The sequence below is a fragment of the Nomascus leucogenys genome, chromosome 22a (assembly GCF_006542625.1).
Source record: "Nomascus leucogenys isolate Asia chromosome 22a, Asia_NLE_v1, whole genome shotgun sequence".
Classification (NCBI taxonomy): Eukaryota; Metazoa; Chordata; class Mammalia; order Primates; family Hylobatidae; genus Nomascus; species Nomascus leucogenys.
In genome coordinates, this window is record NC_044402.1 from 41,803,062 (window position 1) to 41,821,449 (window position 18,388).

Consider the following 18,388-nt stretch of genomic DNA (forward strand, 5'->3'; position numbering starts at 1 on the left):
GGAGGGATAATGGCATGTAGAAGTGCTAGAGGCGTCCCTGGAGGTGGCGTTGGGTACTCCCGACCTAAGGATGATTTCTGGGGAGAGCAATAGAGACGTGATCTGGGCTAGAGGAGCCGGAGGGGCGGTGGGGGTTGGGGGGGCAGGGGAGAGAAGAAGAAGATCGGTAGATTGAGTGGCTAGAGAGGTCGGAGGTAAGTGGCTGTAGAAGTCGGGCGGACCCGGAACCTAGAGGACGCGACACCATGACTTATGCTTATCTCTTCAAGTATATCATCATCGGAGACACAGGTAACCCTCAGGTGGTTCGCCTTCAAGGCTGGGGCGGGCATCCGAAGCTCCCAAATTGGGTGGCGGGGGCGGGGCTCACATTGTGGGCTGGGCGATTCGAGACGGGCGGGGCGGTTCGGGGCGGCCGGGGGCGGGGCTCGGGGGCCCCCCTTCTCTGGTCCGGGAAGTCCATACTCTGGAAGGTGTTCCAGGGCTGCGTGACTCCGGGAGTGTGCTTTCTCTTTCAGGTGTGGGGAAGTCATGTCTCCTCCTGCAGTTTACAGATAAGCGGTTCCAGCCTGTCCACGACCTCACAATAGGTAAGTGCATCTACTTGTTCCAGAACAGATGATAAAACCTGACTAGCTAAATTGCTAAAGTGGAAAGTCAGCAACCTTCAGTGTTCTAAGTAAGAAGTTACTCCTCACTACTTTAAACTAGTCCAAAGTTATGTTAATGAAGTGACCAATCAAACGTTGATATGTGGGGAGTAGTGTAAGGGAGAGTATATAATTGAAAGGTAACTTTTTAGAGTGTGAGGTGTAGACTCGTCATATAATTTTTTTTCAAATACAATTTGTATGTTTATGGAAAATCCCACGAAAGCATAACTGCTTATTTATAAACTCATCTGTGCTTTGAGGTAAATTAATACCAGCCTTACTTTTAAAAAGTAAACACCAATACGTGGACATTTTTTATATTGGTGAAGAAGCAAATTGAAGAGTCATTCCTGCCTTAGAATTAATAGGCAAATAAAACTAAAACTTTCCTTTTAAATAAAAGAGTGTGTTAACAGTTCCTCAAACGCACTGGGGATCCTGGAAAATATTAACATTTCCCACACATTTGTGATAAGGCATGGCCTGAAGGGGCTTTTAACTACTCCCTCTTCGTTATCTCCATAACCCTAGTCCAAATAAACAACATGTATGAAACTAGATTTCTTGCCATGCAAATACAGTTTCTAAATAAAACCCGTACATCCCCATTCTTACCATATTGCTACTTCCAAGTCCCACCTGTATGGAAATCTGAAGCTACCACTGTTCCTAACGGATTTATTTAGAGTCAAATAATTGATGGGGTTAGAAAAGGATTTGGCAGTATCAACCAAAAGGTATTTTAAAGGGAATATTGAGCGAATTCTCACTTTGTGATAAGGGCTAATGATACAATGCTTAAGGCAACAATGCTTAATTGTGCCTCTGGCAATTATTGGAGATATAAAATGTATTGTTAAAAAAATTAGGTGTGCGTTGTGGTGTGTGCCTGTAAGGTACTTACTTGGGAGGCTGAGGCAGGAGAATCACTTGAACTCAGGAGGTGGAGGTTGCAGTGAATGAACCGAGATCACGCGGCTGCACTCCAGCCTGGGTGATGGAGCGAGACTCCATCTCAAAAAAAAAAAAAAGTATTGTTTCTGAGAACCTATTTCTTAGGCTCTTAAAGAAAAAGATCTGGAATTGCAAAAAAATAAGTATTGTTTTAAGTAGAGACTAAAGAGTGACTGAGAAAGTGTCAGGAAATATTTCCAGAATTTTTAGGAGTTTTTTGGAAAAGTTACAAAACTGAATGTTACCCAATCAAATTTAAGCATTAACTAACATTGCTAAAAAAGTATTCACCTTTTTAAATTTGACTTCTTAATTGGTTTTATTTTCCCATATCTGCTTTTTGGTTACACTCCTGAGGTCATTGAGCACAATTTTTTAATTCTAGAAGGGAAATGAAGAACCTTAAGAAACACGAAATTAATTGGAGCAAATAGGCAGCAATAATGGAATTAGTGGCATTGACTCCAGACAAAGGATGGGTATAACACATTGAGGAAAGGCAGGAACCTCCCACTCCACGTGGCTGCTGTTCATGAGAATGACATTCTTTCTCTTGGTCTTTACCAACAGGTGTCGAGTTTGGAGCTCGTATGGTCAACATTGATGGAAAACAAATCAAACTGCAAATCTGGGATACGGTGAGAGTACAAAATAATTTAGTCTCTGACCAATATCCAAGTATAACAAGCTGATGCAAAGGAAAGGGGCGATGAGGGTGGGACTAATGGTGGGGATAAAGTAGGGGAAAGGTGAAATCAGAGAGAAACTTTTGATTCTATCTGTTAGAGTTACAAATTCTGGATGCTATATCTTTGTGTTGTAAACGATCCAAGTAATAGTTTATTCTAGTAAAAATAAAACAATATAAATTTATAGAATAGAAAGTAAATGTCCCCTTTTTATACATAAACTCTTTCTCCCTTCCCGTCTTGGTTGCTACTCTAGCAGGGAAATCATTACCGATGATTCCATGTGTATGCTTTCAGACTTTTTCTATGCATTTAGATACATACATGTAAACACATAGAAAGATATGGTAGTAGTTTTGTTTTTATTAGTGTTTACATGTATAGAATCGTGACAGAGTAGACCTAGTTGTGTGACTTAGATTGTATATTAAACAGTCTCTATGTTGTGGAGACCTTTCTATATCAATACATATGGATCTGTTTCATTCCTTTTAACCACTGCATAGTCATGGAATGTCAGTAGCATAATTTATGTAACCATCATCCCACTGATAGAAATTTGGGTTGTGGCTGGGCACGGTGGCTCATGCCTGTAATCCCAGCACTTTGGGAGGCCGAGGCGGGCGGATCACGAGATCAGGAGATCGAGACCATCCTGCCTAACATGGTGAAACGCCATCTCTACTAAAAATACAAAAAGTTAGCCAGGCGAGGTGGCAGGCGCCTGTAGTCCCAGCTACTTGGGAGGCTGAGGTAGGAGAATGGCGTGAACCCGGGAGGCAGAGCTTGCAGTGAGCCGAGATTGCGACACTGCACTCCAGCCTGGCCGACAAAGCGAGACTCCGCCTCAAAAAAAAAAAAAAAGAAATTTGGGTTGTTTTCCATTTTTTATTATTGCAAAATTTCATTGAACATTCTTTTTTTTGAGACAGAGGTTCACTCTTGTCACCCAGGCTGGAATGCAATGGCGTGATCTTGGCTCACCGCAACCTCCACCTCCTGGGTTCAAGCGATTCTCCAGCCTCAGCCTCCTGAGTAGCTGGGATTACAGGCGCCTACCACCACATGTGGTTAATGTTTTTTGTATTTTTTATATATATTTTTTGAGACGGAGTCTCACTCTGTCGCCCAGGCTGGAGTGCAGTGGCGTGATCTCAGCTCACTGCAAGCTCCGCCTCCCGGGTTCATGCCATTCTGCTGTCTCAGCCTCCCAAATAGCTGGGACTACAGGCGCCCGACACCACCCCTGGCTAATTTTTTGTATTTTTAGTAGAGATAGGGTTTCACCGTGTTAGCCAGCATGGTCTCGATCTTCTGACCTCGTGATCTGCCCACCTCAGCCTCCCAAAGTGCCGGGATTACAGGTGTGAGCCACTGCTCCTGGACATTTTTTGTATTTTTAATAGAGATGGGGTTTTGCCATGTTGGCCAGGCTGGTCTTGAACTGACCTCAGGTGATCCACCCACCTAGGCCTCTCAAAATGCTGGGATTACAGGCGTGAGCCACAGTGCCTGGCCTGAACATTCTTATTTACTAAAGTCTTTATGCCAGTGTTTGAGAATTTTTGTGGAATACCTGCCTAGAAATGGAAATTCTGTCGAAAGCTTGTGCATATTTTCAAATTTGATACATGTAGTAATGCCAAAATTTAGCTGGGCTTAGTGTAGTTTTGCCCTATCCAGATAAATTGCTTTCATATGCATTATCTCATTTGATTTGTACCTTTTTCCCCCTGAGTAAAATAATACCTTAGTCTCCATTCTAGTTAAAGGGAGCTAGCAAATAGTTCATAATATTCGGCTAAAATCTCTTACTTTTTTGCTTACTTCTTACTACATGATTCTGTTTCTTCTCTGAACTGAGAGCTAAAGCCATTATATCTACAAACAGTGTACAAATTATTTTTCCTTTTTTCTTTTCCTCCCTTTCCTCTCCTTCCCTCCCCAATGCTCCTCACCACACGCAAATGTATGTCTTAAAAGTAGTTGAAGCTTAAGTTCATCTGTCTATCCATCCATCTATCCGTCTATCTCTACAGATCTATCCCCCGCCCCCCTGCACTGGGGAATTTTTGTATTTTTTGTAGAGATGGGGGTTTCGACATGTTGCCCAGGCTGGTCTTGAATTCCTGGACTCAAGTGATCCGCCCTCCTCAGCCTCCCAAAGTGTTGGGATTACAGGCATGAGCCTTGGCACTTGGCCCAAATGAATGTTTTGATGCCAGGAGAAGAAAACCCAATAAGTGCCATTTAATGGAACGGTCATGGCAATGGCCTTTTTTTTTTTTTTTTTAAGCACTCACATGGGACATGGTTGGATCATGAAAGTAAGAAAGTTGAGAGCTTGATTCTGCCGAGAGAGCATAAAAAGAAAAGCAAAGAAAAAGTTGAGAGCCACTACTCTGGATAGAATCCTTAAGAACTACATGGTCATCCAACTGGCCTAGTTCTTTTCTCTTCCCTCTTAAAATTGTCTTGAGATTAATATTTGCTAAATCATAAAAAGAAACCAGTTTCAGAATACTGTGGTTTTCTATTTATTTTGAAAATTTTAAAAGATTCATACCTATAATAATGTGTCCATCTAGTCTGTCGCCTTTTGGGTAAGCCTGGTCATTTCTCCCTTGTCAGCCCTGATTTCCTGCCCATTGTATACCCATCTAGCTTCCCACTTTATTGACCCATTCTCTCACTTACTTCCAAACTCATCCTACGTGAAAATGTTTAGGGATTACCGTGATAGGTATTTTAAAGAGATCAGGTTGTCCAAAGGTTTTCGTTGTCTTTGTTCTGGCATTTATATGGATTTAGAGAAGCATATTTTAAAAAATCTTGTGTGTGTGTGTGTGTGTGTGTGTGTGTGTGTGTGTAGACATATTCCTAAATAATCATGCTAATGAATAGATATTTTACTGTAACTAATGTAAAATACTGATCAAATAATATCAAATTGGTTTGTATTTTACTTTGGAATGCATTTAAAATTTTGTTTTCCTTAGTAAACCCTTCATTGGAAGGAATGCATTTTGATTCTTAGGAAAATGGTGTATCTGACTTTCTAGGAGTTGATACTTCAAACTGTATGTCTTAAACAGTATAGTATGATGCTTCCACTTGGGAGAGATTAGAAAGCTATTAATTATCTTATCAAACCTTCATCTAGGCCGGGCGTGGTGGCTCACGCCTGTAATTCCAGCACTTTGGGAGGCTGAGGCGGGCGGATCACCTGAGGTCAGGAGTTTGAGACCAGCCTGGCCAACATGGTGAAACCCCGTCTATTCTAAAAATACAAAAATTAGCCAGGTGTGGTGGCGGGCACCTGTAATCCCAGCTACTGGGGAGGCTGAGGCAGGAGAATCACTTGAACCTGGGAGGTGGAGGTTGCAGTGAGCCAAGATCATGCCACTGCACTCCAGCCTGGGCAACAGAGCAAGACTCCCTCTCAAAAAAAAAAGAAAAAAAAAACCTTCATAGGCTGGGCGCGGTGGCTCACGCTTGTAATCCCAGCACTTTGGGAGGCCGAGGCGGGCGGATCACGAGGTCAGGAGATCGAGACCACGGTGAAACCCCGTCTCTACCAAAAATACAAAAAATTAGCCGGGCGTGGTGGTGGGCACCTGTAGTCCCAGCTACTCGGAGAGGCTGAGGCAGGAGAATGGCCTGAACCCAGGAGGCTGAGCTTGCAGTGAGCCGAGATTGTGCCACTGCACTCCAGCCTGGGTGACAGAGCGAGACTCCGTCTCAAAAAAAAACAAAAAAAAAACCTTCATCTTAGTTCGTTGCTGCTGCAGATTTTCTTTTTTTTTTTTTTTTTTTTTTGACAGGGTCTTGCTCTGTCACCCAAGCTGGAGTGCAGTGGCACCATCTCCACTCATTGCACCCTCAACTTCCCCGGCTCAAACAGTCCTCCCACCTCAGCCCCTCAAGTAGCTGAGACTACAGATGTGCGCCATCACACCTGGCTAATTTTTTGTATTTTTTTTAGAGGCGTGGTTTCACCGTGTTGCCCAGGCTGGTCTCAAACTCCTGAGCTCAAGTGATCTGCCCACCTTGGCCTCCCAAAGTGCTGGGATTATAGGCATGAGCCACGGTGCCCAGCCTGCTGCTTCAGATTTTTTTACTGGGGATGGACAAGGATACCTCAGACTGATATAGACAAGCCCAAGTTGAACTGCTCACTCTTTCTAGCTTACTGGTTCACAAACTTTGGCTCATGAACTGGATTGAGATGAAGTAGAGTGATTTTTTTTTTTTTTTTTTTTTTAATTTAGACAGGGTCTCACTCTATCGCCCAGGCTGGAGTGCAATAGGGCTATCTCGGCTTACTGCAGCCTCCGCCTACTGGGCTCAAGCAGTTCTCCTGCCTTAGCCTCCTGAGTAGCTGGGATTACAGGTGTGCACCACCACGCCCACCTTTTTTTTTTTTTTTTTTTTTGTATTTTTAGCAGAGACGGGGTTTCATCATGTTGGTCAGGCTGGTCTCAAACTCCTGACCTCGTGATCTGCCCGCCTTGGCCTCTCAAGGTGCTGGGATTACAGGCATGAGCCACTGCGCCTGGTGAGTGATTTCATTTTAAAAGGTTTTCTCATGACCCACTCATAGCATTTTCAGCTGCTAAAGTTAAATGCTGCCATGTGATTGAACCATCATGTGGGCCTCCCTCAAACTTTCCCTTTTAGTTCTTGGTAGGCTGTGAGGGAAGTAGAGGGAGGCTTACAACCATAGCAGAAGAGGAGAAAAAGTAAGCGCTAAAAGGAAAACAAGACCCAAATAATGTAAGACATTAGGGAGTAAATATAAAACTGTAAGTATTTTTTTAATCTTAAAATATTATTAGTATTATGACAAGGGACTTTAGAATTAGTTTTTATTTTCGGATTCTGATGCTCTAACAGCTATGCAACTCACTCAAATGTTTCTATGATTCTTATAGAAAGAGATTCTTCTGTTGTTGGAAAATTAACCTTAGAGTTAGTATACTGGAATTCTCTTCTCACCTACAAACCCCAGTTTAGGTTATATGATATAGTGGCTAAGAGGACAAGTTTTTGTCCTAGGAAGTAGTAAGATCCTAAGTTTAAATTATGGCTCTAGCACTTAATAAGCTTTATGATTTGGGGCCATTTATTAAACTTGTGTGAGCCTCATTTTCCCCATTTTTAAAAGGGAATAATAGGCCAGGTGCGGTGGCTCATGCCTGTAATCCCAGCACTTTGGGAGGCCGAGGCAGGCGGGTCACGAGGGCAGGAGGTTAAGACCAGCCTACCCAACATAGTGAAAACCCATTTCTACCAAAAATACAAAAATATTAGCCGGGCATGGTAGTGGGCGCCTGTAATCCCAGCTAATTGGGAGGCTGAAGCAAGGAGAATTGCTTGAACCTGGGAGGCGGAGGTTGCAGTGAGCCAAGATTTCGCCACTGCACTCCAGCCCCGGGCGACAGAGCGAGACTCCGTCTCAAAAAATAAAAAAATAAAAAAACAACAAAAAAACCAAAAAAATGGAATAATAATATCGGCCCCAGGGTTGCTAAGAGAAGTAAATGAAATAATATATGTAATTGTCTCTTATAGTTCCTAGCACATTGTATATGCCAAAAAAATAGTTTATAGTACTATTGCAGTGTTATAATTAATATTACCACTATTACTGGTATTATACTATGAGAAAGCCATTTATTTTCCCACATCCTTAATCATGATTCTCCCATTTGTAACATATATAGTCTTACCTCCTGTTATGTAGGGATATAAGGATAAATTATTTCAAGAATGTGAAAACTTTCTTAATAGGATAGATTCAATGTACAGGGTATTCACATTATTTAAAAAATGTTTTTGCTTTCCCTAAAGGAAAAAAAAAAGAACTAGTCCATCAAGAAAGCAAAAGTACCCAGTATTATGGAGGCATTAATAAATTACTCAGTTTTAAATAGAACTTAGTATCTTTATCCAACTGGAAATGAGATTAGAGTGTGAACATTTGGATTTTTCTAGGAAAACTCTATGCTGGGCCCTGGGCTTCTTTCTCTGTTCCTTATTCCTATTTCCCATGACAGAAGCCCAGCAAGGGACATCTAGATAGTCCTGCATTATCAGTGGAACACTAAAGGTCAGTTAGAAGATACTCAGGTGAAGTGCTTTTAATCTAATTTTTATATTGATTCATTGGAATGAAATTTCTATTAGACCAGGTTTTGGCATTCTAAGATAACTTTCCTTTTTACAGATAAAGAAATAGGAACAGAAAGATTAATATGGTGTGTTCAATACCATATTTGGGATTGAAAAAAATGACATACACTCCGTTTCCAGTCCTATTTCCAGTTGTTCTTTCATGAGGATATTGGGAAATGTATGCAAATGTCTTTACCATTTTTATCATGCTGACTATGGGGTGCCACAGGTATTTAGTGACTGGGATCCAGGGTGCTAAACATCCACTAATCTGATGGACAGTCTCAGGAAGAGTGAGTGACTGCCCAAAATATCAATGCACTCCCATAGAAAAATACTGATTTCCCACTTGGGTTTCTTCTCGGGCAGGCATGTTTTCTTTCCCTGATTCTCTTTTCGTAATAGAAATTCTTTTTTTTAGTTAAGTCCTTTGTATTAGGGTGGCATGTGATCAAGTCAGTTCTGTGGAAATAACCTGGTTTTGTTGGGATTTTTTGTTGCCATGTTGGTGGGAAAGGCTGGGCAAGAATCCTTCCGTTCTATCACCCGTTCCTACTACAGGGGAGCAGCTGGAGCACTGCTGGTGTACGACATTACAAGGTGAGCCAGATCTGGTGCATGGGAGGGAGATTCTTCCCTATATCCTCTAAAGCTTTTTTTTTTTCTATCTACTGATTCTGTTAAGGATGTTAACTAGGATTGGCCTCTCTAATATTTTTCTTTACACATATGGCTTCCCCTCTTTTCCTAAACACTTGGAGTTGTTTTGGCCTTTTGAAATGTGTCTCTGACCCACATTCTAAATTTTTCTGCTGTAGGCGTGAAACCTTCAACCACCTGACCTCATGGTTAGAGGATGCCCGGCAGCACTCTAGTTCCAACATGGTTATCATGCTCATTGGGAATAAGAGGTAAAATTGTATCCATGTGAATAATAGTTAACGGGAGTCATCTAGATACTCTGCACGTTGAATATCTTGATCCCCAACTTTCTCAGTTTATAGTGGTCTTAGTGTTTCAGTAAAAAAAAAATTTTGTTGTGATAAAATATATATGACACAAAATTTACCATTTTAACTATTTTTAAGCATACAGTTCTGTAGCATTAAGAATATTCATTGTTCCACAGCCATCACCAACATCCATCTCCAGAACTTTTTCTTTTTTTTGAGACGGAGTCTCGCTCTGTCACCCAGGCTGGAGTGCAGTGGCGTGATCTTGGCTCACTGCAAGCTCCGCCTCCCGGGTTCACGCCATTCTCCTGCCTCAGCCTCTCCGAGTAGCTGGGACTACAGGCGCCTGCCACCACGCCCGGCTAATTTTTTGTATTTTTAGTAGAGACGGGGTTTCACCATGGTCTCGATCTCCTGACCTTGTGATCCGCCCGCCTCGGCCTCCCAAAGTGCTGGGATTACAAGCGTGAGCCACCGCGCCCGGCCCAGAACTTTTTCATCTTCTCAAACTCTATACACATTCAACACTAACTCGCCATCTTCCCTCCCCCATCCCCCTCATCCCTCAGCCCCTGACAACCATCATTCTACTTTCTCTATGAATTTGACTACTACTGGTACCTCATACAAGTAGACTCATGTAATATTTGTGCTTTTGTGACTGGCTTATTTCACTTAGCATAATGTCTTTGAGGTTTATCCATATTGTAGCATGTGTCAGAATTTCCTTCCTTTTTAAAGATGAGTAATATTCATTGTATGCATATACCACATTTTGTTTATCCATCTGTCCATGGACGCTTGGGTTGCTGCCATCCTTTGACTGTTGTGAATAATGCTGCTATGAACATGGATCTGTTCAAGTCCCAGCTCTGAATTCTTTTGGGTATATGCCCAGAAGTGGGATTGCTGGATCATATGGTAATTCTGTCTTTTATTTTTTGAGGAACTACCATACCATTTCCTTAGCAGCTGTCTCATTTTACATTCTTTCCAGCAGTGTACAAGGATTCTAGTTTCTCTACATCCTTAACAACACTGGTTATTCTCAGTAAATTTTTCTTGACACCCATAGGCCAAAAGAAATACCTAATAGTTGGCCGGGCGCGGTGGCTCACGCTTGTAATCCCAGCACTTTGGGAGGCCGAGGCAGGCGGATCACGAGGTCAGGAGATCGAGACCACGGTGAAACCCCGTCTCTACTAAAAATACAAAAAATTAGCCGGGCGTGGTGGTGGGTGCCTGTAGTCCCAGCTACTCGGAGAGGCTGAGGCAGGAGAATGGCGTGAACCTGGGAGGCAGAGCTTGCAGTGAGCCAAGATCGCGCCACTGCACTCCAGCCTGGGTGACAGAGCAAGGCTCCGTCTCAAAAAAAAAAAACAAACAAAAAAAGAAATACCTAATAGTTTTATTAAATAGTTATATCCAAACAACATGAGTATTTTTTATAACTGCTTAGTAACTGTTTGAAAATAAAAAGGCCAGGCGCAGTGGCGTATGCCTGTAATCCCAGCTCTGGAAGGATTGCTTGAGCCCATAAGTTCAAGACCAGCCTGGGCAACATAGTGAGACCTTGTTTATACAAAAAAATTTTTTAATGAGGTGGGAGGATCACTTGGGCCTGTGAGGTTGAGGCTGCAATGAAGCTGTAATTGTACCACTGCACTCCTGCCTCAGCAACAGGAGTGAGACCCTGTATAAAAAAAAAGAAAAAATATGCCGGGGGTGGTGGCTCACACCCGTAATCCTAGCACTTTGGGAGGCCAAGGCGGGTAGATCGGAAGATCAGGAGTTCAAGACCAGCCTGGCCAATATGGTGAAACCCTGTCTCTACTGAAAAACTACAAAAAGTAGCCAGGCGTGGTGGCGTGCACCTCTAGTCCCAGCTATTTGGGAGCTTGAGGCAGGAGAATTGCTTGAACTCGGGAGGTGGAGGTTGCAGTGAACTGAGATGGCGCCACTGCACTCCAGCCTGGGCGACAGAGTGAGACTTTGTCTCAAAAAAAAAAAAAAAAAAAATTATTTCATTCTTAAATAGCAACAGTTACTTACTAAAGACTTCTATGTGTCTGTTGGGCACTGCATAGCTTCTCAAACCTTGGAATCACGATTGCACACTGCTACTCTCATTTCCCATTACATATTGATTTTTGTGTAGTGCTTGCTTTTTTATAACAGCAACTGCCAAAAACAGCTTCTCAGAGATATGAAGATATTGAACGAATTTTATCATGATCTGATATTGACATTGCAACTGTCTTAAGCTTGTAATTCATGTAGTATCCTTGTGTTGAGTGTTACTGTGTTTTTCTCAAAAGTTTAAAGTATCCCATGGCACTCTTGTGAGTTTGTAGTAGTGCCCAGAGTGTACTATTTGAGAACTGTGGCCACAGGCTAATTGGTTTTTTGTTTGTTTTTGTTTGTTTGTTTTGAGATGGAATTTCACTTTTGTCACCCAGGCTAGAGCGCAATGGCGTGATCTCGTCTCACCGTAACCTCCACCTCCTGGGTTCAAGCAATTCTCCTGCCTCAGTCTCCCGAGTAGCTGGGATTACAGGCATGTGCCACCACGCCCAGTTAATTTTTTTGTATTTTTAATATAGATGGGGTTTCTCCATGTTGGTCAGGCTGGTCTTGAACTCCTGACCTCAGGTGATCCGCCCGCCTCGGCCTCCCAAAGTGCTGGGATTACAGGCGTGAGCCACCACACCCAGCCTGCTAATTATTTTTAGTGTATCAGTCAATTTATGGAATTTATGGAAAACGACTGTGCCAGATTCTGCGTTTGCAAGGTGGAAAAAAGTCGTGCCCCTGCTCTTGTGGAGCTTACAATCTAGTGGGGGCATAGATGTTAAATATAAAATTATTTATATCAAATTATAAATTGTGATAAATGCAATGGAGGAAAAAGGGTGCTATGAAAGAATAACAGGGTACCTACTTTTGATTAGGAGTGATATTAAGCTGGGATCTGAAGGATGTGCAAGAGCCTGCTGGGCAAAGATTTTTTAAAAGGGTTTTGGGGGAACAAACTATACAAACGCCTTGAACTTGGAAGAAGCTTGACATGTTTATTGAAAGAAACCTAGTATGATTGGACTAAATCAAGAGGGAATAGTGCAAGATGAGGTTGGAAAAGTAGGTAGGGACCAGATTTCATAGCATCTTAGAGGCCTGAGTAAGGGTTTTGGATTTTATTCTAAATACATGGAAATTGAAGCTTGGGAGATGGGGGATTAAAAATAATAATAAATAAATACACTGGAAGCATTTTAAAGTTTTAAGTAGAGAAGTGGCTTGATCAGATTTTAAAAGATCACTCTGGAGGAGAACAAGAGCTGAAGTAGGATCCCAGTTGCAATAGTCCACATGAGAAAGAATGGTGGCTTGGTCTAGGAAGTGACCCTGGAAAGAGAAAGAAGGGACGATTTTAAGGTACATATTGGAAGTACTTCACTTTGGAATGGATTAGATATTTGGAGTAGGGAGGAAAGGGTATCAATAATAACACTTTGGTTTTTGGCTTATGCCATTTACTGAGATACAGAAGCCTGCAGCAAACACAGGCTGGGGGAAAAGAAGTTCCATTTTGATGTGTTAAGTTTGAAGTCCGTTTTATGTATCAGTGTGGAAATGAAGAATTCACAAATGTACAAATCTGGTGCTTAGTCAAGCATCTGGGCTAGAGGTACAAATTTGGGAGGGTTGACATTTAGATAGTTCTTCCCTGGTCTTCACACAGCTGATGGTATAATAAATTAAAATATTGTAGATTTATTGTTCTTTAATGGTCTTACACTTTTTTTTCCAAGGAGTTGGAAAACTGGAAACCTCCCAAATGAAAATTTTCAAATTGAAAAATACAAATCACAAACCGCCCAACCTTGCCCTATTCTTCAGTTTGTTTTTTTGGGTTTTTGTTTTTTTTTTTGCCACAAGGTCTCATGCTGTTGCCCAGGCTGGAGTACAGTGACGTGCTCAGCTCACGGCAACCTGTTTCCAGGGCTCAAGAGATCCTCTCACCACAGCCTCTCACGTAGCTGGGACTATAGGCATGTGTCACCACGCTGTGCTGATTTTAAATTTTTGTAGAGACAGGGTCTCACTGTATTGTGCAGGCTGGTCTTAAACTCCTGGGCTCAAGTAATCCTCCTGCCTCAGCCTCCCACAGTGCTGGGATTATAGGCATGAGCCACCACGCCCAGCTCTTCAGCCTTTTGTCCTATTTTTCATAAGGTCTTTTGTTGCCATTTTATTCCCTTTTTCAGTCCTTAGCTCTTATCTTTTTTTCACCTAGTTTTATCCATATCACTTTCTCTGAATTCCCTGGTGGCAAGCTGCTTTTATACGCACTAGTAACAAAACCAGTGAGAATTAAGACAACTGTGTTTTCCTTATTCCTGGCTCATTCTCTTCTTGTGGATTGATTCTGGTAAAAAAGGAAGATGCTCATCACTGCTGGATGGGACATCTTATGACTTTTCTGCTTTCTAGTAACTAGAGTTTTCCTTTTTTTTTCCCCCAAGATACAGTCTTGCTCTGTCGTTGAGGCTGGAGTGCAATGGCGCGATCTCAGCCTCCCATATTCAAGTAATTCTCCTGCCTCAGCCTCCCGAGTAGCTGGGATTACAGGCACCTGCCACCATACTCAGCTAATTTTTGTATTTTTAATAGAGACGGGATTTCACCATCTTGGCCAGGCTGGTCTCGAACTCCTGACCTCGTGATCCACCTGCCTCGACATCCCAAAGAGCTGGGATTACAGGCATGAGCCACTGTGCCCGGCCAAGCTTTTTTTTTTTCCTCATCTATACTTTGTTCTCCTTGATCTCATTGGAAAAACAAGCAATAGAGCATAAGCTTTGTTTAACTATGGGGGCTTGCCTAACCCTTGATAAGCCATTTTCTCTGTAATAGAGTGAGGTATTATCTTCAGCTATGCAGCAGCTGTCCCAAAACTAAAGAATATTTTCCAAGATGCTACAAAAATCAGTAACTCTAAGAGAGTATCATGTAGGATCTACATTCTTTATGAAATAATTGGTAGTTGAAACCACGATGGAATTCTTTTAGAAATAGAGTTTCCTCTTTGACTTGGATCTATTTTTTTAGTTTTCTCCTTAATTAATCTCTTGCAGTGACCTAGAGTCCCGCAGGGATGTGAAGAGAGAAGAAGGAGAGGCCTTTGCTAGGGAGCATGGACTTATATTCATGGAAACTTCAGCCAAAACAGCCTGCAATGTTGAAGAGGTACTATTTGGAAAACAGTGGGGAAGGCTCTTTAGAGATTACACCATTATTTATCCTTGTATTCAGAATTCTCTTCTCCTATGAGAAATGGGTAAAGAAAGGATGTCTTGGCCGGGCGCAGTGGCTCACACCTGTAATCCTAGCGTTTTGGAGGGCCAAGGCAGGCAGATTGCCTGAGCTCAGGTGTTTGTGACCAGCCTGGGCAATATGGTGAAACCCCATCTCTACTAAAATACAAAAAATTAGCCGGTCATGGTGGCGTGCGTCTGTAGTCTCAGTTACTCGGGAGGCTGAGGCAGGAGAATTGCTTGAACCCAGGAGGCGGAGGTTGTAGTGAACCGAGATCCCGCCACTGCACTCCAGCCTAGGCAACAGAGCGAAACTCCATCTCCAAAAAAAAAAAAAGAAAGGATGTCTTGTGATCATAGTGACTACATGTCTCATTCCTTTTAAAGGAATTGTCCCATTTTCTTTTACCCTGATTCCCAAGGTTTTACTTTTGCTTTGGGTAACATTAGTTGGCAAGTGTGGATTAGACACCACACATGTTACTAGTAAATCACTCTGGTTGGAGTGTCTAATGGGTTCTACTGTAGTCATTCCTAGGCCTGGTGTTGATGGTATCTTCAGTAACTAGTGGAGAATAGAGTATGTTTGTTTTATTTGTAGAAGGTGCCAACCTAGGAACATCTTGGGTCAGTACCAGAATACCACATAATCCTTTTTTTTTTGAAACTACTCTTAATGGCTTTTACAAGGACATTTGGGGGACCTTCTATGTTTTTTTTCTTTTTTGATTTTTTTTTTTTTTTTTTTTAGACTGAGTCTCGTTCCGTTGCCTAGGCTAGAGTGCAGTGGTGCGATCTCAGCTCACTTCAACCTGCGCTCCTGGGTTTAAGCGATTTTCGTGCCTCAGCCCCCGAGTAACTGGAATTACAGGCATGCGCCACCACGCCCAGCTGATTTTTATATTTTTAGTAGAGACGGGGTTTCACCATGTTCGTCAGGTTGGTCTCGAACTCCTGACCTCAAGTGACCTACCCGCCTCGGCCTCCCAAAGTGCTGGGATTATAGGCATGAGCCACCGCACCCAGCCGACCTTCTATGTTTCTTACTGTCTTCTAATGGTTCCTAATTCATCTTAGAAATTCAAATATGAATAATAATTAATATTCTCTTTCCCTCATTTTTTCTACCTGAACTTGAGACTGATGATATGATTTATGTCTCTTTCAGGCCTTCATTAACACAGCCAAAGAAATATATAGGAAGATCCAGCAGGGTTTATTTGATGTCCACAATGAGGTAAGAAAGGGTAGAAGTGCTGGCAGTTAACTTTGGTTTGTTCTGAATACAACTGGAGGTTCCCTAGAATGGAATGCTTACATTCCCCATCTATCATTATACAATTTAAAAGCTCTGCCAATTCAACCTTTTTTTTTTTTTTTAAATCTAGGTACACAGAGACTTGCCATCATTTTCTGTTTTCCTCAAGTCTGACACTCAGAATGCTTAAAGAGATTATTGGTGATCTAAAAGACTTATACAATATGGGAGATTTTCTTGTCAACCTCAGTTTTTTACTATTCTAGAACATAAGGGAGATATAATTCATAATTGCTAGGAGAGTAATTTCTATAAAGTAAATTCTGGAACAAAACAAAAAGAATCATGCTACTTCTGCTCTTTGCTTCCTCCACTCTTACCTAATCACACCCTAATTCTGCACATAGCTACGACATTTAAGTATAACATTGTCCCTTAAAAATGAGCACAGGGGCCAGGTGCGGTGGCTCATGCTTATAATCCCAGCACTTTGAGAGGCTGAGCTGGGGAGATTGCTTGAAGCCAGGACTTTGAGACCGGCCTGGGCAACAAAGAAAGACTCCGTCTCTAAAATGAGCACAGGGGTGCAGTGGTGCACCCATAGTCTCAGCTACTTGGGAGGCTGAGGCAGTGTCACTTGAGGCCAGAAGTTTGAGGCTATAGTGCACACTGATCATACCTGTGAATAACCACTGTACTGCAGCCTGGGCAACATAGGGAGACCTCATTTCCTCAAGGAAAAAAAAAGTGCACAAAAGCCACTTCTAATCAACTAGGATATTTAGACCACAGGTAGTCATCTTATTCTTACTGTCACAGATTATTGTTCCACATCAGTGTGGCTAGGGCATCTGGTTACCTGCCAAGGTCAAATCTGCTTTTAGAAAATATAATTAATGATTTCTCCTTTCTCCCCTTTCTGTTTTCTTTCTACCCTAGGATACAAGCAGAGATAGCCCCCTCCTGTCTCTCATTCACTTTAACACTGAGGTGGGAACTATTGCCTCTTTTCTTTTACAGGCAAATGGCATCAAGATTGGGCCCCAACAGTCAATTTCAACATCAGTGGGACCCAGTGCCTCCCAGCGGAACTCTCGTGACATAGGGTCCAACTCTGGCTGCTGCTGAACATCTGGCTTGAACTTCTTTTTTCCTTCCTGGAATAGCTTCAGATCAATAGGCTTAATGAAAGAGGTCTTTCTTGCTTTGGCTGAGAGCAGCCTCTTTTTAAAGTGTGATGTTTTGCCTTTCCACCTAAAGACCAGGAGAGAATTTGGGCCCTTACTGACCTGTCCTCCTTCAGGGACATGAGCATTCCCTATAGATTAGGGTTCTTCTTATCCTCCTATACTAATTTCTTAAATTGTTAGGATCAAAGTTGGTTATCACAGTAGTTAAAAAATAATTTCATGGCGGGGCGCCATGGCTCATGCCTGTAATCCTAGCACTTTGGGAGGTCAAGGCGGGTGGATCACCTGAGGTCAAGAGTTCGAGACCAGCCTGACCAACTTGGAGAAACGCCGTCTCAACTAAAAATACAAAATTAGCTGGGTGTGGTGGTGCATGCCTGTAATCCCAGGTACTCAAGAGGCCAAGGCAGGAGAATCGCTTGAACCCAGGAGGTGAAGGTTGCGCTAAGCCAAGATCACGCCATTGCACTGCAGCCTGGGCAACAAGAGCAAAACTCTGTCTCAAATAAATAAATAAATAAATTTTTTTTTCTTTTTATTATTATACTTTAGGTTTTAGGGTACATGTGCACAATGTGCAGGTTTGTTACATATGTATCCATGTGCCGTGTTGGTTTGCTGCACCCATTAACTCGTCATTTAGCATTAGGTATATCTCCTAATGCTGTCCCTCCCCCCTCCCCCCTAAATTTTTTTTTCTTTTTTTCTTTTTTTTTTTTTTTTTTGAGATGGAGTCTCACTGTGTCTCCAGGCTGGAGTGCAGTGGCACGATCTCGGCTCACTGCAACCTCCACTTTCCAGGTTCAAGCAGTTCTCCTGCCTCAACCTCCCGAGTAGCTGGGACTACAGGTGTGTGCCACCACGCCTGGCTCATTTTTGTATTTTTAGTAGAGACGGGGTTTCACCATGTTGGCCAGGATGGTCTTGATCTCTTGACCTCATGATCCGCCTGCCTTGGTCTCCCAAAGTGCTGGATTACAGGCGTGAGCCACGGTGCCCGGCCTAAATAAATAATTTCATAAGCATATACAATCCGCTCCCCACTAATAATTAGGGTCAAGGACATTCTGCTTGAAGACTTGCAGTTACCTAGATCTAGTTGGCCTTTGGTTGATAGATCCTCTGCCTCAGAATTTCATTGAGTTTTTTTCTTCCTTGCCTTTGGGGATTTACTTGCCACTTCCTAAGAATTCTTG

General features: G+C 42.4%; 1 protein-coding gene across 1 annotated transcript; it reads left to right on the forward strand.

Moving 5' to 3' along the window:
* The first annotated feature begins 129 nt into the window (after positions 1–129).
* On the forward strand, positions 130–17,463 carry RAB2B (RAB2B, member RAS oncogene family). Its single transcript, XM_003260848.4, has 8 exons — positions 130–291; positions 519–590; positions 2,178–2,245; positions 8,991–9,073; positions 9,292–9,384; positions 14,565–14,676; positions 15,913–15,981; positions 17,023–17,463. Exons 1-8 carry the CDS (start codon positions 246–248, stop codon positions 17,128–17,130), a joined length of 651 nt encoding a protein of 216 aa, XP_003260896.1. The 5' UTR covers positions 130–245; the 3' UTR covers positions 17,131–17,463.
* Positions 17,464–18,388: the final 925 nt, after the last annotated feature.